This window comes from Aphis gossypii, chromosome X (genome assembly GCF_020184175.1).
Source record: "Aphis gossypii isolate Hap1 chromosome X, ASM2018417v2, whole genome shotgun sequence".
In the NCBI taxonomy this organism is placed as follows: domain Eukaryota; kingdom Metazoa; phylum Arthropoda; class Insecta; order Hemiptera; family Aphididae; genus Aphis; species Aphis gossypii.
Window position 1 is genome coordinate 20615558 of NC_065533.1, and position 25949 is coordinate 20641506.

The 25949-nt window shown below is 25.0% G+C and overlaps 2 protein-coding genes and 1 pseudogene across 2 annotated transcripts; 1 reads left to right on the forward strand and 2 right to left on the reverse strand.

The window, feature by feature from the left end:
* The first annotated feature begins 2298 nt into the window (after nt 1-2298).
* LOC114129643 (hypodermin-A-like) lies at nt 2299-5327 on the forward strand. Its single transcript, XM_027994444.2, has 5 exons — nt 2299-2936; nt 3044-3160; nt 3498-3682; nt 3741-3930; nt 5313-5327. Exons 1-5 carry the CDS (start codon nt 2694-2696, stop codon nt 5325-5327), a joined length of 750 nt encoding a protein of 249 aa, XP_027850245.2. The 5' UTR covers nt 2299-2693.
* A 666-nt stretch (nt 5328-5993) lies between these two features.
* On the reverse strand, nt 5994-10896 carry LOC114129641 (uncharacterized). Its single transcript, XM_050206225.1, has 2 exons — nt 10791-10896; nt 5994-7636 (listed from the first exon to the last, which is right to left on the reverse strand). The coding sequence occupies exon 2, from the start codon at nt 7406-7408 to the stop codon at nt 6626-6628; it is 783 nt and encodes a 260-aa protein (XP_050062182.1). The 5' UTR covers nt 7409-7636; nt 10791-10896; the 3' UTR covers nt 5994-6625.
* A 1566-nt stretch (nt 10897-12462) lies between these two features.
* LOC114129637 (DNA (cytosine-5)-methyltransferase 3B-like) lies at nt 12463-25949 on the reverse strand (annotated as a pseudogene).

Sequence of the window (25949 nt, forward strand, 5' to 3'; positions counted from 1 at the left end):
TATTTTTAAAAAAACAGTTCAGATAGGTAACATTACATTGAAAAAAAAAATAATAATAATAATAAAAGAATTTTTTCCTAATCTTTAAAAATGAATACAAGATTTCTAAATTATCTGAGTTAAGAAATAATAATCAGTTATTTATATTTAAAATTGTAAAATGTTTACCTAGTATTTTATAGCCTCACACGCGACACGCCATGATAACTATAACGCTCAAGACCCGAACGGAAATATTTAAAATTGCCTTTATTTTATCTCTTTAATAATAGCTGATATTGCAAAGTAGGTATCTACGAATAAATTAATAAAATATATACCATTATTGAATTATTCTACGTAAATGCAAATAGTATTTTTATATACTATTATACTATACTATTATTATTTATATAGGTACATAATATTACGTATCAATCAATTCCATTAAAAATTTAAAACTCATATTTTATAATTAATTGCCACCTTAATAATTATAATACTTTTCCACTTCTCTATACCTATTAAGGAGGGTATATTATTCCATTAACAAAAATAACTTCACGTGAAAAATTCTCAAACCTCGTAAAATTAAAGGGTTTTGATAAAACTGTAGGAACTTCATTTTTTTAAAAAAAAAAGGACTTTCTACAATCAATATTAAACTCCGATTTTTTTATTTAATTTCAAATAATGATATAAATGATTCGTAAAATATCTTAAAATGTTCCTCTTTTAAAAATATATTTACGCAATTCGAATTTCTATTTATTTAATTAGTACTTTGTACCTAAGTACAATAACACGTTTTCGAACGCTATAGGTATATGTCGACACTCGTACAATATTAAATAAAAGACAGTCGTCAACTACACGATACATATTTATTTAGTACGTATAAATAAACAACTTGTTTGTTACAACCACGATAACTCTTAGTAATTACCCTAACCGTTATAAATTATAATATTTGTATTTTGTTCAAACACGCAGGCGCGCATTGCATATAATAACATAGGAAAGTGTAGTATAGTGTAGGCGACCGATGTTTTCGTGCACTGTGCGGTGTCATTTTAAATTACCTATCCAATTTAAATATTTTCTTAGACAAACGATCAACATTAGTAGGCGTTTAGGTAATTCTAAATTCTTCAGACATATTTTTAAGTGCGTTTACAAAATATTTAATTTTTATGACATTACTCATATTGTTCAATGTTTGTTAATACATATGGCGAAGCATTAATGATATGGTAACAAATATATTATGTATATTATAATATTATATAGGACATAGCCACATCACATTATCACAATATCATATTATTCCGTTCCGTAGGATCTATTATGATGTGAAGCCTTCTGCGGATCCGTGTCAATAAAATATAAGTGAGTTGTGAGTATGATGTAACCATAACGATTTCTTGTTTCACAAATTTTTTGATTTTAATTTTAATTTTGCTTATAGATATTGGTTTTTCTGTTTTAAACTTAAAATACATTATATAATTTTATAATTTTTAAATCATTACAGGATATATTTTCCTGATTTGCAATAAGATTTTATGCATAATTTTTCTTTCTTTTTTTATTTAATATATTTTTTACGAATTAAATTTTAATTTATACTTAAGCAGTTAAACATAAATCATTATAAAAAATATTTATACATTTTGATTTTATTATAACTTAAAGAACATTTTTATGTATTCTTATTGATATTTATAATTCATTTTTAAATAAATTTCATACTTTATTTTTGTGTTTTAAACTTTTAAACTTTTAACACAATATCAATACAAACTTTTAATTAACTATGAAAAAAAATCTGTTTGAAAAAGTCCAATTAGCGGAGGGGCAAACTAATAAAATTGGTAGATTTCAAATTTTAATATTACAAATTGTCTATTCACTCATATCAAACATTTATAAATATTTACAAGAATATATTTAGTAGGTATAATATAATACAATCACTCCAATAGGTCGGAAAATCAATTATGCAGTTCCACAATAAAAAAAGACATGCAAAGAACATCTAAAAACCTAACCTGAGAAAATAGTAATGAGAGGTAACACGTTGACTACTTGACTGTGAATGCAAAAAGGTTCAATGGCACTTTTAGACAATAGAACACCTGTTAGCCTGCAACATTTGTCCAGGCAGATGCAATTATAACTACCTATTAAGTTTGCAGGAACGTTACCAATTGTATTTTAACGTCTTACTATTTAATTCATTTTTTATTCTTTTATAGTATGTTTATTTATTTTTAATAAATCAATTTTTTTTATTTTTTGGACTTGGTTGATAATATATTATGGTTGTATTTGATCAGTGTCACCCACGATACGTAAACAAAATAATAGAACTAATCGCATTACTTGTAGGACATACGATTGATAGGAACAAAACATTTTGGTAGATGATTAAAAATTAAAATAATACGTTTTTTTTTAACAAAATTAAAGAAGAATTGTTTTATTTATATTTACTGGAACGTAATTATTAGAGGAATCCGTTATATACAGCTGGAACAGGAGCGAATAAGCTAAATTTATTACATCATTATTAAATATTTAAAATTTTAAACATATAGATTATATTTTTAAATAGCTGTGTTGTCATGATAATACAAATGTTTACTGATTTAACCTTGTACAATAAATTATTAATAATAAATGTTACGTAAACAGCAATCTTTTAAAACACGATGCAAATATTTGCACTCATTATACTATTGTCATTTATTGTATTAAATGAATTTAAGTCGACCAAGCATGTACACAAAGGACTTATAGACGATTTTAAGCTCGAAGATTATCCGTATGTAATGTGTTTAAAAATATTGTTACCTAATAAAAGGGTAGAGACTTGCACGGGCTCACTTGTAGCAGAATTGTTTGTATTGACTGCTGCACACTGTGTTTACGGTAAAGATAAAAAGGATTTGAAAGTAAATACACCTATACCTAGCCTTACTAATTTAATAATTATTAAGCTACATATTATATTATCTACAAACTACATTTCCGTAAATACTTTGCAACTACCTTAATGCAGGTATATCAAGGTTCACGGATAAAAAGTCATGATTCGCGAAACGTAGTCAAGCTGTACGTACACGAAAGTTATAATCATACATCTGAAGTTATAATTGGAGATCTTAGTATTTTAAAAGTAAGATCACTTTTCTTATTTATTGTTTAGTAAAAATATTAAAATCCATTTGTATTTGGCCATGAACGTCTAAAGGGAATTAATTTAATTAATTTCCCATGCCTTGTATGTAGTATGTATATGTAGTAATATTATACAATGTATATATTTAATATTATCTAACTATTTAACGACCGCTTTATAAATTTTAATTGCTCATACATTTTGTAATTATAATTATAATGTTATTCTATAGTAAAAGAATAAGTATAAATGTATTACAATTATACATTACATAAATGTCAATGTAAGTACCTACTTATACAAATTATTATTATTTTTATATATTTATATTAAGATAGAAAAACCATTTTCGCATATCGAGGAATATATAAGGATAGGTGGTTCACCTATTGATTTCGCCAACAACAAGTATCTGAAGTGTATTGTTATTGGATTTGGTATCATTAATGCTGAACACGAAGGATTTATTAAACAAATTATGGTTAAACACGGTAGGAAAGCTTGTGAAGGATACGATAGGTAATAAACATAAGGTAGTTCAGTCAATTTATTTTATAACATTTATGTGTTAAAATAGTGTTCAAATAATAGATACATGGCAACAATATCTCTGTGAGGTACCAAACAAGCACAAGACGTATGAAGGAGACAGCGGTGGTCCGATGATTTGCAACAACTTGCAATATGGAGTATGCAGTTTTTCAATAAATATCAATGGTGGAGACATGCAGACTGTCTACGTGTTCATCGATTATTACAGAAAATGGGTAAATGATATTATAGAACCGGTACAAGGCACATCAATAAGTGCAAAACGAAAAAGATTAAAAAAGAATAAAATAAATCAAAAAAATGATGCGAAATTGATTATCCCGTACTATACATTGTACATAATTTCAGGAATATTATGGTGTGTGTAGTATTGTAATAATTATATCCACTTATTTATATTTATTGTTGATTCTATGTACCACGTATTTATGTTTATCAAACCTTTAAATTATTTTTGAAATATGTCATTCTGTACTTGAGCAAGAAAAATCCAATTTGTCAAACTAATTTTAAGTAGATGCCTTAAATACTTATTTCCACTAATCTTATCATAGAAACTAAATTTACATACATTTTGATATGAGTGTACTCGTACTACTGTACTGCCAGCATAAAAATACAATTTTAAAATCAATTACGAGCACTTATGAAAACAATAACTGTCAATTACATAGGTTACTTTTATGAATTTCAATCAAGGTTGACTTTTTTCATTCTGGACATATTTTTTGACATTAACTGCACAAAGAAAAATACTTATTTTAAGTTTTAACGATATTGAATTTACGTCGGATTCTAAGCATTCATCAGACACTACTCCAGTGTTAATATCAAAAATATTACGTTCAGAATCAAAACGCGGAAAATCGTAAGATAATTTATTGTACTATTTGTACGTATGAGTAATTGAAAAATTTGCATATTATTTATTTCAACTGAAACAAACCAGAAAACGATAAAGAGATAGATTGATAACAAAAACCCGGGCCAAGTCAAGTATTACAGCTGGTATTATACTATTATAATATCATAATAATGTTTTTATTGAACAAAATAAAACCATGATAATTATATGTAATAATATGTAAGCAACCAGAATAGCTAAATAATTGATTTCAAGTGAGTCACTATAATAGATTTGTTAAATTTAAATCATCTTGTTCAGAATGTCGTCATTATAATATATATACGTATGATATTTAATATTATATATTATGTTATTACTTATTAATAAATTATACATTAAACTATTATTTGTGGCCAGCTCTTATCGGCGACGGTACGGTGCGATTTCAACAGTTCTCTCCGACTCTTACCTCCGCCATCCGTATAAACTGTTTATATTATAATTACCACTACACGCAATCATAATTCGTATTTCGTATTAATTTGTACATTATCTTGGTCTTGGTCTAATTATACCAATATTTGTGTTTTGGGTATTATGACTATCGTCCGTCTTGTACTCTTGTCGTTTCGCTAATGCAGCGAACAATTATTATTGTACAACGGAACGTCACACCGAAGAAAATGCCGTACAAAAACATGTCAATTTTGTTTCAATAATACGGCTTACTGATTAACTGATTGGTTTTAGAGCAAAACACCTTAAAATTGTAGAGGATAGTTATATACTTATATAGAATGACGCATAAGACTCAACTTTTGACTATTAAATTTTTTTTAACCAATTATTCACAAGTAAAAAAGTAAAAAAACGCAAAACGATTTCATCGATTTTGAGAATGAAATATCGAATGTTACCTACTTTTTATTAAAATTATCAATCACGGTCGTTGATTTGTTTTATTCCGCCTGTACCATCTGCAGCTTTTATTTTTAATTTTTAACTATAACAAAAATCTAAAATTATTTTATAGTAAATAGTTATTTTACGCTTGAACTTTGAGTTTCGTAAAAATTTAAACTTGAGATAACGTTCTACTTAGATAACTCAACTTCTTTTATAATTATCGTAAGCCAAATTTATGGAACATCTTGTATTAAATTTTCAACTCTTGCCTATACTTACAAAATTTTTTATAAGTTTTTAACTATAAAATTACCTATTTGCAAGTATCTATGATTTTGACGAATTTTGTCAATATTTGATTCAAAAATTAATAAATAAAAATTGTGCTTATAACACATTCTTATAATTTTTGAATCACTATAAGACCAACTCATGAGGAATTTTGTATTAAATTTTCAAGTATTTTGACTGGACCAAAAAAATGTTATCAACACTTATTAAAAAAAAGAACTAAACAAAAACGAATATTTCAAATACGTATAAATAACATTAAAATAAACAAAATATTTTGAAAATTAAAAATCATACTGCATAGTGCATATACATCTAAAAATGAGTTTATAACACATATTGATCTATAATCATACATTATAACAGATATTAATGTAATATTGGTTTTTTAGTTTTAAGTACATAAGTACATTTTTCAATTATAACATAAAAATAAAATTAAAAAATAATTATAACATTATTTAAAAAAAACATTAGATTAGTATTCTAATTTCAAAATAATTACTTATAAATACCAATGTTATTATTTATACTACCGAACAAACTTATAGGTACATCATAAATATATTGGTAAGAGTATTATTAGTATTATGTATAATATATATTGATGGGAAATTAATTGTTAATTACAGTTTATAAGCATAAAAATGAGATATATTAAATTTAATTAAAAATCGTTTAAACCATAGGTAAATATATTATATTATATACATTACAAACAGTACACACATTAACACACGCAAATAACAGATTTTAAAAAGTTTAATGTTTATATGAGTTCATGACTATTGACTATACTTATTGTATCTACTATCAAGTATAATAATTGTTACTTGCAAATTGCAATTAATAAATTGCAATTCGGTTCAACATAGGGCCCAACATTTCTCGGAATCTATTTTCCGTTTACATTGAGTACCCGGGTTCTCTAAATATACGAGTTTAACCGGATATAAATCGTTACACTCAACTTTACAACGTTCTGAAGGAGGAGGATTTTTTACAACTGCAGAACCTATGATTCGAACGAACCCGTTTTCTTGAATAAATATCTTCGATTCGAGTTTCTCTGGTCTAGTGGGATAATCGTTTTTATCATTCATGTTATATATCAACTTAACGCCGTAATATATTACTTGATTTGTGTAATTAGTCTTTTTAATGTTAATAATACCTTCAATGAATTCTCTCCAATAACCCATATTACATTTAGGGTTTTGTGATATAATATTTCTATCATGATACGAACCACCTAACTTATGTGCTATAATATGTCCTGCGTGGTCCCCTTGACTAAAGATTCTTTTTGGATTATAATCACGAATATTCGCAGGTTCACGATTCCTATCTGCACTTTGTCTAAGAACATCCTCTGTTATGGAAACGCAAGACACAATAACCCTATTAGTCGGGACACTAGGTCTGGTTTTTTCTAAAAATATTTGATTTGGAGCATAAAATCTACTGGATGTATGTGCATTAGGGCCTTCATACGGTATTCTAATAGATTCCCACAAATTTGAATCGCCTACTGCAAAAAGACCGAGTACTTGTGGTGGACATATAAAATTATTGTACAAACAATAAGTTATATCTACAAATATCAAAAAAATAAAAATAATATAAGTGATAAATTGTTTAAGACACATTATGGTTGATAATGTCCGCACCAGACAAGTAGGTACAAAAATGTCTGCCTTATTTTTGGAATTTATTTTCAATCTATGTGCAATACGACGGTTCTTCTTGCTTCAACGAACAATACTGTCAATTACGTATGTTAACTGCTATGGTGATATTATGTAGGTTCTAGCCAAAAGCATCCTTAGATACTAATTGATAATAATGAAAATTGTATTCTTATTAACGGCGACACCCTGTAAAATGGTAAAATGTAAATCGTCAATTTTTTTCGGTAGATCTGCAATTGTAAATTTTATTAGGTACCTGATAAACTATTGTACACGTTGCACTATAAGTTTCAATTTAAAATTCGGCGATCGTTATATTTAGTTATTAAACATATAGAATTTTATAGTTTAAAAATAAAAATAATCTAGTTCAGATAAAATTTAGTGTTGTTGCGTAATATTTTATCGCAACAAATTACGAAGACGGAAAACGGTTGATAGATATGCAGTATTATAAATACATGTAAAATATTAACTTACGTCAAATAGGATTTTTAATAATGATTGTTTAATCTTAATGGTTGGTAAATAGTTGGTTAAACTAAATAGATTATGATAATACTTTATCATTAATCGTTTAATTTTTAATTGAATCATGATTGATATTCGAACGAAATATTTTAAATTGTATATCTACCAGATAACCACTTACGTAGATTTAATTAGTGCAGGGGTCGTTAACCAGTCGTTCGCGAAATAAATAATCAGATAATATGGAACTTTTAAAAAACCAATGCCACTTTACACTTATTATATTAAAATACCACTAATTCTCATGCACTATTATTACATCTCAGTATTTATATTATTATTAGGGCACGGATGTTGTAGTAATAAAAAAAATAGTAAAATTGATTGCAGTATTGCACTAAAAAAAAAAAAAATTGCACTTAAAATATTAAAAATTGTACTAAATAATAACAACTTCTTGTTATAAATGTTTTAAGTTTACTGTAATTATAGAATATAAATAATTATAATTATAAGTCATTATCTAAAATTCTACTAAAAAAAAATATACATACAACTATACTATAGTACTATACAACATATTATATATTATAATTATGTCTTTGTCATACATTTATACAATACGCATCACTGCATATTTGTATTGCACTATTAGTGTTTGTTTTAAATCACATAAAAACACATTCTCATCAAATTCTAATACGTAATTTTTTACAATAGTGGAAATATTTAGCTTAATTTTTGGTATACTTAACAATAGTAGAACGCAATCGTTTAAAATTCACAGAATTATTGAAGAACAGATTATACAGTCAAATAGTTTCACAAATTATTTTGTATTGTATTGAATACCTACCGACTTGATATTATCTTTATTTCAATAAGATACCACTATTACTATATACATACTATAATAATATTTAGATTTTATGGCTGGAGATATTATAGTATTATCATATATATATACGACCGTCGATTGTCGACTATAGGTACCTAAAATAGTTGTATAATTGAGTAAATTCAACAAAACTGTAATAAAATTGAAAAAATCCAAAAAACTTCAAAAATTTGCACTTAAAATTTTAAGATTTGAATTTGTACTCACATGAAACGTATTTAAAACTTAGGTACTTAGCAATAAATTAAAAAAGTAGAAAAAAAGTTGCAAATGCAACATATCCGTGTCCTAATTATTATTATTTATGAAAACAATAATTAATTTATTTGTAAATTTTTTTCTCATCAACCGGGATGTCGATTCCATGGATCTATTCAAATAAAGTATATAACCGTAACTCACTTGTTTAAAAACTTAGACGACCCCTGCTAATAGTGTCTGTGTTACGATCGTAAGCATTGTGCGTCAGTTCAATTAACTATATTTATTATGATTTTAATAAAATAAATTTTATTTTATTTTTTACCGTTCATGGTTGGTAAAAAAAAATAATAATTTTTTACGTGAAAAACTATTATTTCTTATACAATGATTTCCGTTGTCATTACGATAAAAATTTAGGTGATCAAAATGCTGTTCTTAATTTTTTTTATTTGTAAGGTAATTTATTTTTATAATTCTCAGTTATTGTGTAAGGGAATTGCAAACGTCCGTTATTTCGATAAAAATACATCAATATTTTGTCGATCATACAGATACAATGGAGCTAATAAATCGATTATACTTTTTAAAACTGATTTGAATTTTGTGTTATGTCTACTTGAGATCGATCAGTCCACTTTTTCAAATTTCGTTCCCCATTCCCCAACTCTTATAAATTTGGCTTGAATATTTAAAAATATACAAAATTTAAATAATGATTATTTCGTATTGAGATTTAAAAAATTAAAATGTGAACTGATCGATCTCAAGTATACATATCAACTAATTCAAATCGGTTTTCAGAAGTTAAATAGATTTTTAGGTTCGTCACTATAGGATTGACAAAAAGTACATACGAATGCAAATTAACACACACCATTTTCTAGTCAGACAACTTGTACGACGCATGCCACGTGCGAAAGCGTTTTTTCACTACACTTCCCCAAGGTTACTATAATTTGTCTATGACACCTGTTTCTAATAGCCATTTCTATGAATAATATTATATTATGACGTCTAGTGTATACACGATAATTATATTGAATTTATAATATAAATTACATCATTGATAATAATTTACTGAAAATACTAAAATATTATATTATATGTGTACAACTAGCAACCTACTGCCGTACGCATTCAGTCATAAAATTGTTCATTGAACTTTGCAGCGCTATTTTATGCATAATTTCTGCTTTCTTTTGTTAATCTGGTTCAGTTTATTTTTTCTTATCAAACAAAATTTTTAAAAAATACCTAGTGTATTTTTTATTTTAAAAAATGGATAATAATATTCGTAAAATAAAGAATCCCCACCCACACCTGAGAGACGGTGTCACTAACACACTAATTCATATCAATTCTATTTCACATCATTTACAACGCATACACTTATAAACTTGCACGCATGCCCTTTTATTATTGCCTATACTAAACTCCTTAGAAACTGTCCGTTTGCAATCCACTTACTCCTCATTTAGTTTCTTTAATCACTATTGTCTCAGTATTATTATTATTATTCTCTTATACGTAACTATATAACTTAAATCTGAGCCGACCTTTTATTTCAAATGATATTAAAAAATTAAATAAATATTCTCTTCGAAACATCAATATACTTAATTAATGTAAATAGAATATAAGCGTAAGACTTATCTCACGAAAATCTATGTTTACCTAAGACTATTTTAATAATTAAATATTTATCAAATATAATAAAATCTCAAAAATATACATATTATTCGGTTTTCTGCTATAGTCAATACTCACCTTCAACAACCGTAGAAATAAGAAGATAAGTACTTCAACTCCGCGTTAAAATGTTGATTTGTTAAATGTAAAATAAATCAGCGTTAAGATGCTTTAAGACATTTTGTAGATTACTAGGTTTACATCTTAAACTAGCTCTATTTATATGAACCCTACTGGATTATAAGAATAGATGACGCCCTTCTATGGTTATGACAAAAATCTTTCTAAAGCTTTTCTTGTTTATTTTTGTATATTTTCAAAACATACATTAGAAGTTTATGCGTGGGATGTTTGTTAGATTTAAGATTAATTTTACACAATGATTCACTAAGCATGTTCACGGTCATTTTTTCTGTAATAATAAATTAATTTAAATTCCAAATTTAGGATTTTGTAAATAAAAGTCTGGATTTTCAAATAAAACAGATTGGCATATTTTAAAACTTCATACATTAAATAAAACAAACTTTCTTTTTGCTGTTAATTGTTAAGTACATAATTGTTTTTGAAAATTTATTTAATTAACATTTTAATACTCAGTATTCATAAAAGTTATTTAAATATGTGTGTACACTAAAAATATTTATCCTAAATTTTTTTTTTTACAAAGTTATAAAATAATAATGTTAAGTTTAATGTATTGTTTATTATACTCATTAATTAGAAAGTTTTTACAAATTATAAAATATTCAATGATTAATATTAATTATTAGAAACTCCAAATTATTGTGACTATAGATTATTGATAGTTCTTCAATAGATAAATTAACAAATTATGAAGAGCTTTGTATTCAATTTTCAAGAATTTATATGCAGCAAATGAGATAATAAATAAAAACGGACAGTATTATTTATACCAAAGCTCAGAACTTAATGCGCTAAAAAGCATCATAATATACATTTAAGATTTGAAAGATAAACAAAAATAATACAATTTATTGAATAAAATACAATTTTCATAAATTAGGTAAACAAAAATAAAAGCCTTGGGAAATTTAGATAAAAATAAATACGGATTGGTTGACGGTCACTTATGACTTAAATTACAATTTCTCAGCAATATAGAAATTATAACATATTTATAATTATGCAACATTTTTGTATTTTTACGAGATAAATTGAAATTGTATCAAACCAGAAATTCAATAAAAAAATTACATTATTATATTAATTATATAACCTCATGTTTTTCATACCTACCATAAGCCCTAATACAGATTAAAAACTCGGAAAATACTCAGTAAATATCTGTAACCACTAAAATGTCAGCGGGTAAATACAAAATAATACGTCAATATATTCATGTTTCATAGAATAGATAATTGATATGGTATAATACTTTAATGTGTATGTGAGATTTGACACAGACAAACTGCATAGTGACCTACAGTAAATTACCATTGGATAAACACACATTAAAAAAAAAAAAAATATATACTTATTAAATAGCTTTGGAAGTCACCAATTTTTCACCATTATTTAATAAGTAATTTACTAATTTACAGTAGTAAAACTAACTACATGTATGTAGTTTATATAAAACATAAAAAAATGTATTTTTATACATTTTATAAAAATACAATCCATTTCAAATTTATGTCAACAACAGTCACAAAGACTATTTAAGGGATGCTATTGAGTATTAATATATAATAATAGTAAGTAAGTATTTAAAATAATACAAATAAGATAAATGAATCACCTTTTTATTATAAAATACTGTGCTTAAAAAAAATTAAAAAATGCAACTGAAACTGAGAAAAAAAATAATGAAAAAATGCTGTTAACATGACAATATAACAAAAGGATATTTAAGTACTTAGTTAATATATCCAATATTAAGTCTTAAAATATTAATAAAATAAAAAAAACAATAAATAAAACCAATATGAAAAAATCAAATATGTTGAAAAAAAAAATCTTAAGTCATTAATTAAATCAGTAATTTAAAACATTGCGTTTACTTGCATCTTTTTATGTTATTCTTTATGAAACTACTGAGAATGGCGTGTATGGAAGAGTAACACCAAGGCTTATCTGCAAAATAAAAAATGACTTATTAGATATTAATTAAAAGAACATTATTATAATTTTTACCGTTGTTATTTTCACCACATTTCATTCTTTTTGCACCATACTTTGGTATTTTATGAAGAAAAATATATTGATTAGCAAACTGTTGGATATCACTTTTAAGTATAGTAATGTTAGTCCAAATAAATCTGCTCCTTTGTTGGACATCGTTTGCATCCATTCCAACAATAATTGGTTGAGTGTCAACAAACCTTATAAAATATACAAGTTTGAGTTTAAACATATAAGATTACAACAAAACGTTTTTTAATGGTAGGTAATTGGATCAGTTTTGCTGTAAATTCGAGAGGGTGGGTGAATCACTGTTATTGATGTGTTAAATTTGAATTCATGGATTTAGCAATCAATACGAAAAATGATTTTGAGCGAGACGACAGTTTGTCATCGGCTTATTTCACTAAGTATATTTTTTGTTTTATTGATACCTATAATTAGAGCGCGGATTTCTATGCAATTGCATATTTTTTTCCTATTAATATTTTTGGATTTTTGTCAGTTATCTCCACGAATCATCATAATTTGAAGCTAATGATGAAATTTTTTTTGCATATTTCTGCATATTTAAAAGGTTATTGCATATTTTTGCATATTTTATAGGCTATAATTATTAAATTATTTATATTACTTTGAGTATTACGAGGTTCAAGGTTGATACAATTTTTACCGAAAATATTGTATTTAATCATTAGTATTTATTTAAATAATAAAAATTATAAGGTCCTTACACACTGGGCGAATATTCACGCATGTTTTGAACAAATGATGATTTGGAGCAAATTTTAAACACGTAAAATTATAGTGTAAACTTTGAGTACTATCGAATAAAATTAGGGGCGATTTGAAATCGCGCCCGCGCGTGAACTATTCGCCTGGAGTGCAAGGGCTTCAAACTTAGATTTAGCCTTAACACTTATGCAACTCAAAATTGAATAGGAACTTTCTATAAATACACTTAAAAGTTCATACTATTCATAATGTAAAAATAAATCAAGAATATCATTGTATAAATTAAAATAAACATAGTTATTTATCATTTAAATAGGTAGTTATTCGTTCAAATTTGAACTTAAGATATTTACAAATAATAATTGACTATACATGTATAATATTTATTAAACTTTATGATTTCAGTATCAAATATTTATGAAGAATCCTATATTAAATTTTCAAAATATAGATAAAAAAGCGGGAAAGTGGGTACCGCTCTGCTGTACATTAGGTGCCATGTGGATCACTATTATATATTATAGGAATGTTAAATTTGAATCCAATGATACCTAGTTATCATTACATACGAAAAACGATTATGGACGAAGATATTTTGTTAGCCTAGGATATAATTTCCAATGGTTGGTGAAAAGGTGATTTATGTTTTAATGGCCTGAATAAACCAAAATTCAAGTTCTTTTATAATTAATGTAAGCTTAACTTATGAAAAATCTTGTATTAAACTTTCAATTCTAAGCTACTAATGCAAAATTTTTTATGAATTATACCTACAAAATAATTTTCAAATAATCATGATTTTGACGAATTACTGTCAATATTTGAACTTCAAATGCTAATAAAAAAAAAAACTGTGCCTATGTATTCTTAAAATTTTTAAATCACTATAAGAGTAACTTATGAGAAACTTTGTATTAAATTTTCAAGTATTTTTATTGTGACAAAAATATTTTATCGACATTTCAAAAAAAGTCAAAATATTTTGAAAATTAAATCATGTAAAGAAAATGCCAATCTTAATAACTGGTGAAATTTTCAAGTATTTATGACTTATATTTTTTGAATAATAACAAATATTTAAAATCGTTTGAGGATAAATCGTTATCGTTACGCTATTTCGTAAAAATGTAAAATTCAAACGCACTTAAAATTTTTCTTAAATTGATGCTTCGAGTTTTCTCTATAGATACTTGAAGGTAAACTTAGTGTTGTATTTTTAATCCTTAGTTATTAACATAAAAATTTGACAGATAAAAAATTGAACTATAAACGCTTATAAAAAAAAACGTGACTAACGATTTTTATTTTTTTTTAGGTACAATAAGCACAACTCATAAGGAACCTTGTATTAAATTTTCAAGTTGTTTAGGTAATCCAAAATTTCAGTGGACTATAAATAACTAAAAAAATCAAAATTTTTTGAAAATTTCAAGTATTTACAGTGATTAGTTTTATTTATATTACAAACTTTTTTTTTTTTTTAAATATTAGGTAATACTACTCGAATTTGTTAATTCATCAAGCTATAAAATATAAACGGCTTTAGAGTATGGCAACTATTCAAAATTATCAATTTGTAATTTGTCATAATTCATTGTTTCATACTATATAATATAAATTAATTTTATGAAAATACGATATAAAAGATATATGAATGTATACTAATATAGCAAATTAGCCAAAAACGATACCAAAACTTAAAAAATAGTACTAAAAGCTAAAAAACCTTAAAATATGCAAAAATAGCAAAATAAAATTTCATATCTGGAGTCTCTGATGCACAAAATAAATTTATAGCTTACTCTGCTATTTTTATCTATATCCAATAAAAATAACCTAACCTAAGCCATGATCATAAATATTTAAACTTGAAATGCTCATTAAAGATTAATTTGGCTCTCTGGTAAAAAACTTTTTTCATTTAAAGGTTGAACTACTAATAAAGTACTTTGTATTGATATTTTAAATCTTAGCTTCAATAACAAGTTTTAATGAATTTTATCAAACGCTTAAAAAAATATTGTGACTATAGATTTTTGATATTTCTTCAATAGGGAAATTAATAAATAACGAAGGAGCACAGTAATCAATTTTCAAACATTTCTATGCAGTAAATAATTTTTAATCGACATTCATAAATATGTAAACAAATTAGATTTACACGTCTGAGAAGAACGGAATTTTAGATAAGTCTTTGTTGTGAGATTAAGCGGACATTACTATTTATACAGTGGCATTACGTCAGAGATGATCATTGCGTTTAATGTGGAATAATTATTAATTTATAAATACGGACCCCCCCTATTTTCTCTAGTCCAATCCTATTTACTTGTTTTAGAATTATCGGTGTGTAGATCTAAAAATAGGCCCTAAAAATGAATATCGTAGTCTAATTTATACCCAATAACAATAATATATGAATTTCGAGTACTTTTGAAAATAATTTCAATATATAAAAACTTAAGTCATTCCAGATTAATAGTATTCCTTTTAAATACACATACAAGTATCATAATACTATAATTATGCTAGTTTATAGAACTAATAAATAAAATAATCTGGAAAAATATCAAAACAATGTCATTGCAATATTTTCACTATGATACTGTAATATTAAATGTATTAGGTGTAAATAGGTGTAATATAAAAATTCTAAAACAATGTTTGTTGTACATGCAGTTCTGAACACAGTGCTCGTTTTCCACGTAACAATATAATATTAAAAAAAAATATATCATGATAAAATCAATAAATTTATGGCTCTGCACAGAAACTAAAATTAGTTGAATTAAAATAATTTTTGACGATAAAAAAAATGTATAAGTTTTAAAATGATACTTAGATAGGTTGTAAAAATATGAAAATAATTTTTTTACACATTTTTTGTATCATATTTTGGCAAAAGTATTAGTGTAATACATAAAATAATACACTCAGAAATGTCAAGTGTACAAAACATAAATTAATAAAAAGTGAAATATTAACAAAAATACAAATATAAATAGTTACTAGACTAGGTATTTTACATAAAAATATGGAATTCTTATTATTTCAACTAAATGATTACATAGTTATCAAATCTTACCTTGAAATTGTTTTCTGTTCAGAAACTTTGATCGCAGCACTAGTTTCAAATGCCCAATATATAGTTCTACCATCATGCAACGCTTCCATTTTGTTTTTAATTTGCAAAAAGGAGAAAAATTTTCTCATGCAGTCATTCAGATCTATAGAAAAAATTAATAAGACTTAATTAATAAAACATACGTCATTGAACTTTTAATAAACCAAATTTTTATTTCACTTACCAAAGAATTTCTCTTTATCAAAATTCTCTTTGTTAGGATAATATTGAATAACTAATTTGGCATTTTTCTTATTATTGTCTACATTATCGCCATTCAAATAACTAATTTCAAGATCTTAAAAGGAAAGTCTAGATTTTTTAAAGCTTTTGGTACTAAAAAAGAACAAATACATAATAAGATCATTACTCAGTTTAAAAACAACATTTTTTAATAAGTTTCTCATCTCATCTCCAGTAAAATTAACATTGTAAAATAACACTTAAAATGTATTTTAATTAATAGAGATGTGAATTAAAATAATATTTTTGTTGGACTGAGTACAAATCGTACTTTCAAGTTTCAAATGTGTGTAATGGAGAAATAAAACAATCTACCATCTAAATATCACTTACCATTGTTCTGAATATCTTTTAAATTTAAAACATGTATCTCTTGATTTGTTCCTTGATACAGTTATTTTCAGTGCTGGCTGGATACAAGTTGTAAATCTGTAAAAATGTGATTTTTATGATTTTTGATAGAACAAGATCAAGAAAACTTTAATGATTACGTTTCTTAGTTGATCTGATGGTTTTCTTGGAATTAGTTTATTAGTGGTCTTTAAAGTGGTGGTATACAAACATGCAAAACATTTCCATGTTTTATCTTCAAGAATTTTTTCCAAACCTTTTGATTCACAGTAAAATTCTAAGCACTCATTGCAATAAGCTCTGGATAAAAAATAATATGCAAAATATATTATATTGTGCACAAAATAATAGCTTTAAAAACTGCATAATTGATCATACCTTATACAAAAACCACACAATACTAAAGTGTATTTTCGAGTAAGACAAAGGCAACATCCATCCTGTTAAAATATAATATTAAATGATATAATTATTGATTAACTAAAAATAGTCAAATCAATTTTGTGAAATATTTAATTTTTCAAAAAAAAAATAATAGGAAACAAAAATGAACCATTTATGTTTTATACTTACATTTGCATTGTCTTTTGCGATTGATACAATAATGTCTTTTCCTTTTGTCTAAAAAGAACAATAAAAAAAAAAAATTCAAGAAAAAGGATTAAATACAGTAGGAAATGCAGGGAATGTGGTTAATTAGGGCTTTAAATCTAGGAGGCTTCTGAATACTGTTTTTTTCTTTGTAATTCAAAAAAATAGTTGTGTTGAAATTAAAAAAAAATAATAGTAAAAGAATCCGATCTCATAGACATAACACAGATTATTGACAACTTAGGGAACTTAAAATACACCATTCAAAAGATATACAAACTTACATTTTTCTTTTACATTTATTTTGAAAAGGAGAAGGGCCCTCTAAATTTTTCACATTGGGGCCGTATACTTTATCAATAACATTGATAAAATTATAAACAATTTCTAAATATTTTATTGATAAAAGTAAAATACATAATAATGGTATAATAAAGAGAAACCATAAAAATAAAACTTAATGGTTATTTTTTTATGTGTTTTTCCTTAAATTTTAACATATTTCACATATTTAAATTTATGTTGTACAAGCAGAGGATTTGTTATTAATATAATAGTATAATACTATATACTACTTGTTGTTAATATTCAAAATAAGCCATCATACTAATAATTACTACAAATAGTATATTATTATCATTTGCATAAAGCAAAAAATCCATGCATTTTTAAGTGTTAAGTTGAGTTGTTCCAAGTACAAATCATATTTTAAAATACAATATATATTATGTAGGTTATTTAAAATTTTTAGAATTTAAAAATAATAAAAATGTCTACTTACAAAACAGTCGTCACACAGATAACCTTTAAATATTGGATGTTTAATCTCTAGTTTATCTGAAACTATTCGGCATGCCATGCAATATTGGTTTTTCATTTTTGCTAGGAATAAAAAATAAGTAAATAATTCAAATTAATCAAAATAATATACAATAAATATATAACTAAAATTCAATTTAGATTAATTCTTTTTCTGGTATTATGATAAGTTACTATTTATTTAGCTCAGGAATCATTTTTTTTTTTACAATAAACATTTAACTCTCAAATAGTTTTTTTCAGATATAATTAAGATTAGTAAGATTAATATAATTAATATTTAACAAGAATAGTTTAAAATAAGTTTTGTCTTAAAACATAATAAAAACAATAATTTTTTTGTTCATCAAAGCATAAATATTAAGTAATAGAGTAAGTTAATATCTACAGCAGTCATAAAATGACACCAACAAATCATGTCTTTTATTATAACCATTACTTACAAATTTCAGAAACATCAAGTTTTCTTTTTTCTCCACGTGGGTTTTCAATATCTTTTTCTTTTTCTTTTTCTTCAATTGTTCTCTTCATGTTATTATTTGTCATCATGATTTTTTTTAGAAAATTCTCTGGAATAATCAACTCTTCATCTTGATTACGATTTTCTATTAAAAAGTTACATATTAAATTGTTATTATAGTACTATATTGAATATAAATTAATTCAGAAGTCATTTATAATTTCCTATATATTTTCATAATATTTTCAAATTATTGTACTCAGAAATATCTAAAAATTATCTTAATAGGACGCATATGTTGTCCATCTTACAATCAAATGGCATTTAATATATTTTGTTCATAGAAATTTGATTTATTTCATTATTTTTAAAATAAGTTTCTAGTACTTAAAAAAAAAGAGATAAATAAAAATATAATCACAGAAATTTTTGTTAAAATTAAATTATAAGATTACCTACCCTTTATGGATTGAAATAAAAAAAATAAAACCAAGTACCTATCTGCTTAATCGTTTTAACTACAATAATTATCATAATAGGTATAATAAGTATAATAATTTATAGTTATAAAAATGTTTCATTTACTTGTTGTACCTTTCATAATAATGGGCAACTTCACTAATGCCCAAGTAATCTGATTACATTTTCCATCAAAATGTTTAGGTATCACAAAGTTAAATTGTGAGGATAATATCTACAAAATATATTAAATAGGTATAAATGATATCATTATGTTTTAAATGATAAAATGATTAAATAAATACTTTAATTGCTTGTTTAACACCTTCTTCGCGTTGACCGCATAAATTAGCCATACCACTTTTTATTTCAGATATGAATTCAAATATCAAATCATTTCTCAACTAAAATTTACAATTTAAAAATAAATGTAGGTATTATTTATTTAATTGTAGGCATATAGAATGTTATTTAATATAATTTTAAAATGTTGAATTATTCTTTGAATTTTTCAACTCCAATACTCTACATAAGTATTCAAATTTTTATTACCTGTGACATGGTATCATTACCCAGCCACCAGACACATGTTTTTCCAGGCTGATCTTCAAAATATACTAAACTCATTTTCTTTGCAGAAATAATTATTGCTAAATATTAAAAAAGCATAACAAAATAAAAAATAATTTAATGAACATAATAAAAATAATACATAATAATTAAAAACACAAAAATCACATTCATCTGGCAAGTGCTTAATATTCTAAATTTGAAATTTACAGTTTGATAAAATTTGGTAATTTTTAATTTGTGAATGAATTGTAAATTGACAATAACATATGAAGTCTCAATTTTCTTAGTGATATGTTTTTGATGATTTTATGTGAGCAGGTAATGTATTTTATTATACATACATTCATATTAAAATTAACATTATTAATTACTTAACATAAACTTGCCAAGGCCTAACCCTTTAGGTTGTACACTTGTGCAGACTATCAATTTTGTATGAAAAAATCTATAAGGCTCTTTAATAGCACACCTATATACATAATATATTCATATGGGTATAATCTACAAAGTGTATCTTATGTTGTTGTGCGCTTGGTTTTTTAATGATTATGGATCAATAACATGGAATTTTTAAAAAAAGTAAAAAGACGTGTTTCTTTATTTTAAACAGCCAATTTTTTTATAATAATTTTTAAATTTTTAACTGAGCAGTTGTACTAAAATCAAAACCAACATTTTTTTAAACGTTAATAACTACATTTTTTAATGGATTCTTATAGCTTTTTAAAAAAAATTTAGATGTTAAAATCATACATTTTGGTTCACTAGTTTATTTACTAAATTGACCCTAAACTTAAATAAATTGATTTAAATTTTAAATGAATTGTAGTTCTAGAGATAAAAATTATTTTGTAACTATCTTTTAATGTAATTCTACTGCTTTTTATTAACTTGAATTGAAAATCTTATCAGACACGAAAAAATTTTTATTTGAAATAATTGCTTACAAACAAAACTGTTGAAGGTATTTTAACATACCATATACAAAATAAGTATAGGTATACAAACATACTATTATTGTATGATCTAATAACTTGATTAATTTAGATTTTTCTCCATAATCATTTTGTTTAATTAAAATAGTTTAAATTTGGATACTTAATAAGGTACATAGATAATGATTATCATTAGGGAACGGATGTTGTAGTAATAAAAAAAAATAGTAAAATTGATTGCAGTATTGTACTAAAAGTGGTTTGTTTTAAATCACATAAAAACACATTCTCACTAAATTCTTATACGTAATTTTTTACAATAGTGGAAATATATTTTGCTTAATTTTTGGCATATCTAACAATAACAGAACGCAATTGTTTAAAATTCACGAAATGATTGAAGAAAATATTATACAGTCAAACAGTCACATTTCACAAATTATCCTATACCTACTTGATATTACCTTTATTTCAAAAGATACTACTATTACTATATTATACTATACTAATATTTGGATTTTATGGCTGGAGGTATTATAGTATTATCTTATATATATAACTGTCGATTGTTAACTATAGCTAAAATAGTTGTATAAATGAGTAAATTCAACAAAATTGCAATAAAATTAAAATAAGATATATCCTGTACAATATATTATATTTTATATTATATTGGTTCATGTCTCAGTATCATGCTACTCTCAGCCCATGGGTTGGGAACCGCTGTGCTAAGGAATGAACTTGATAAAACAACAAATGCAGGAGTTGCATCCTTGATATAAATATTACAGACTTATATTATACACATATTTATTAAATATTTCATATTTCTGTTATTGCAGTATTGTCATTTTGGAGGGGGACACACATTAAAGTATGAATTGGAAATAACTTAAGTATTACGAAACAGCTTGTCAAGGCGGGTAGTGGGCAAGGATGGATTGGGATCAAAATTTGGCACAGAAAATTATAAACACAAAAGCTTACTATTTATTTGTATTAACCAACAAATAAATTTATTGAAATACTTTGTAATTTATTATAAAATTATACTTTTATAAAAGTAAAATTTAAATTAATATTTTAATAGTAATTTTAAACATGGTTAAACACTTAAAAAATAAGGCTTCTTATACAGGTAAATCACTTTGTAGAGCGACTAGTTTAATTATTTTATTGTGGTCTAGAGCTGTGAAATTTATCTTTCAGATGTCACATGTGTTGAATTCAAGATTAGTACTCAGTACATATTTATAAGCAAGATATAATTGGAGTATGTTTAATAATATAAGTTCTAATATGTGTTTTGTTAAAAATGTGTAACAGCATAAAAAACAGTTTTTACGAATCTTACAAAATGTTGTTAAAACATTGTCATTTTTTTTATGGCTATTAATACCTACTATTTCATTTTTATTTTTAAATGCCATGACAGATGAGATAATATAATAGTATTTTTTATTGTTAAGAATACTGGAATATAAAAAAGAGCGATTCATAGGAAATTATCCAATTTCCAAGTGGGCCAACCATCTCAGGAGGAGGATTGTTTGATTTTGTTTATAACTAGTAAGTTGTAAGTAAGTAGGTTAGTACCATTTAAATATATTTATTTACATATAATTATATGATAATTCAAAGAAACTTTTGTTCAGAAAAAAATAAAATATAATATGGTTTTTTGGAAGATGTCATTCCATTAAAAAAAACTTAAGTATTTAATTAAATGTATGGGAATGTATAAGGGGGCTAATATAAATATTATATTGTAAGTATTTTTAATGTAACACTAAGAGAGCGTTATGTAAGCATTCGTATATTATGTTCATAGTTGTATGCACTTATATTTAATAATATGTATTAAAAAAGTAAACCACATAAGTTACATATTTATCCAAACAAATTTTTAATCTTCGAGACATTACATGTATGAAAGTTTCAATAAAAAAAATATAGGTATTTAAAAAAAAATAAGTTAATTTTTGAAATTTAACTAATGTATTAGGTAAGTTATTCCTTATTATACCAATAAATCTTCAGCATTAGAAAGTTTTTAACATTTAAATACTTAAGCACCTATAACTACATTGTTAGCAGTTACTTATAAGTTATAACTTAAAAATCAACTCGGAATTCTTCTAATTGGTTGAGACAGATCGCATTGTGACCAAAAAAAAAGTAAGTTGAAATAAAATGCAATATTATAGCAAAATATAGAAATAAGACTGATGAAAGGTCACAGTCGAGGTCATAGTTTTATTATGAATATAAGTATAATTATAATACTATAAAAAAACTGTTCATTTTATTTTAATATAATTCATAACATTAGCTAAAAAGGTATTTAAATTATATTGTAGGTATCTAATTGCTGGTTATATAGGAGAGTGGCCCAAATTCTCCATAGATCAAACCTTTGTTTAACTTTCAAAACCACTAACATTATTTTAACTTTGCCTATCATTATAATAATTTGCCCTTGATTTATAACATAAATATGTACCTGACAAAAAAATATGAATTGATTTAGATGTTAAATTTGAAATTATTAAAACAAAATGTTAATATTATTAATATTTTATTTATATTATTAACTATATTATATGTCACTCAACTATCTTAACTTGTATTCTTTCATTTTTTAATTAAAATTTATTTTATAACATTGCGCCTCTAGATCAGTGGTTTGGCAACTGGCAGCCAGTGCATCTATTCTATTTAGGTTGGCTTTTTGTGTTGATATATAATATATATAAATGAAATCAGTATAACCCTTAAAGGCAATAATTAACTTATTCTTGACATGTGGCTTTATATTAAAATATTAAATTGTTAGAAATAAAGTTGATACTATAACGGTCTCACTTTGAAAAAAAATAAATTAACACATTTTTTTTTTTTATTTCAGGTTGAAATCGACGACCGGGAGGGAACCGCTTTCGCATTACTTCCTCCAAATTAACACATTTACCAAATGGTAAAAAAAAAAAAAAAAAAACTTTATGAATCATCATAATTTTCATTATCAATAATTAAATTTTGTGAAGCTATTTCTATACTTCAACAGGAATTTAATAATCAATTTCAAGATTTCAAATGACTTTCACAATATTTTTAATTCCTAAACAATCCGTTTAATATTTATATCCCTGTTGAGCTACATTACTACAAATAGAAATAATATATTTAAAACCATAAGATATACTAGACTCATTCAAAGTTTGTAAGTTTAAAAATTAGAAACTTACGGTTTATTCAAACTTCAATTGATTTTTATATACTATGGTTATCAAAAAAAATTATAAAAAATTGTTGAGTAAATCTTCAGTATCTGGTATAAATTAGGTTTCTCAATTATGATTTTTAATGGTTGCTTTTGTTCTAACATCTCAAATGACGGTTTTCATAAATTGATGAGCATAATACTCGGGATAATACTTATAATAATTAATAAACTAAAATAAAAATAATATGGGCAACGAAATGGGGTTTCAACAATTCGGTTATAGAAACAGTTATAAGCAGTAGGTAATTAACTATTGAAAAATATTATGAAATTGCTTACAATACCTAGGTGGCTCTCATACCTTATTATTACAAATATTATATTATTAGATTATTATTAGAATATACAAAACAATTACTTCACATATTAACTTGAACGTAATTTATAATAATGTAAAAGGATAATCAATATAATATATAATGCATGCATCAAAATTCAAAATATTTATGGTAAGTTGAACGTAGGTATTACATTAGGTATAAAATTATAAGTAACCCAAAAATATTGTCATTTGAACCACTAGAAATATTAGTAGGTATTTAGTGTAATAGGATGAATGAACGTTTTCACCGAAATTTGAAGATAAATATAAATTAAAAAAAATAAATGCATAATACGTAAATCTTAGATAATTATCACCATATTAAAACTTATAAGTACGTTAGTAAATTTTAAATTACATACCGGGCCATAACTTGGATTTTTTGGATATTTTCGCCCAAACGATTTGGCCTTGTTGTTTTTCCACGTCAATTTTCATTTTACCACGTTTATAACTTATCTTCTTGTAATGTGAAGCTTATTGTTCGAAAATTATTCAACCAATAATTATTTCGGAAAAGTATGGTCACAATCGGTTCCACGGTTCACTGCCTAAGATCCACACGAACGTTTTAATTTATTATTAATTATTGAAATACAATAATAATATAATTTTTATAGTTATATAACAAAATTATAATAATTACCTATAAGACAAAAATGTAAAAATGTAATTAAATGAAAAACAGAAGTACACGACGAGAGCGGGTGCAATCACACGAACGACCGTCATCAACGACTAGCCGTCAAAGAATAAAAGGCTATGAGAATTTAAAACAACGAATGACAAACGGGTAACGACTAACCGTCGGGCGTCGAAGTCACTTAAAGCGCTGTTGTAGTTCTTGTGGTGCGCGTCGTCGTCCGACCGAACACAGCGCGCTGGCGGACGAATGAAGACTGTTAATTAATTGCCATTTCATAGAAATTAAGAAATGTCTATATAAATAACGATAATAATAATATTAGTCAATAATAAAATTAATAAACAGTCTAAAAATAATATTACAATATTCCATGCGAACGGTTTCTAAACACACGACTGCACAGCATGAGTGTCGATAATGACAATCAATTAGGAAAGATTTAGGGATTTTCCATCGGCCGTCTGGAATGTGACACAAACGAATGTGTAAATCTTTTTCTTTTTTCGATACTTATACTCCAACAAACTTATTGTTTAAAACTATCCATA

What these genes read in the sequence shown, in the direction of transcription:
- LOC114129643 (XM_027994444.2), top strand. Translation starts at nt 2,694, where the DNA reads ATGCAAATATTTGCACTCATTATACTATTGTCATTTATTGTATTAAAT. An exon ending in AAGATAAAAAGGATTTGAAA is followed by an intron (nt 2,937 to 3,043) that starts GTAAATACACCT and finishes ACCTTAATGCAG; the next exon opens with GTATATCAAGGTTCACGGAT. An exon ending in GAGATCTTAGTATTTTAAAA is followed by an intron (nt 3,161 to 3,497) that starts GTAAGATCACTT and finishes ATTTATATTAAG; the next exon opens with ATAGAAAAACCATTTTCGCA.
- LOC114129641 (XM_050206225.1), bottom strand. Translation starts at nt 7,408, where the DNA reads ATGTGTCTTAAACAATTTATCACTTATATTATTTTTATTTTTTTGATA.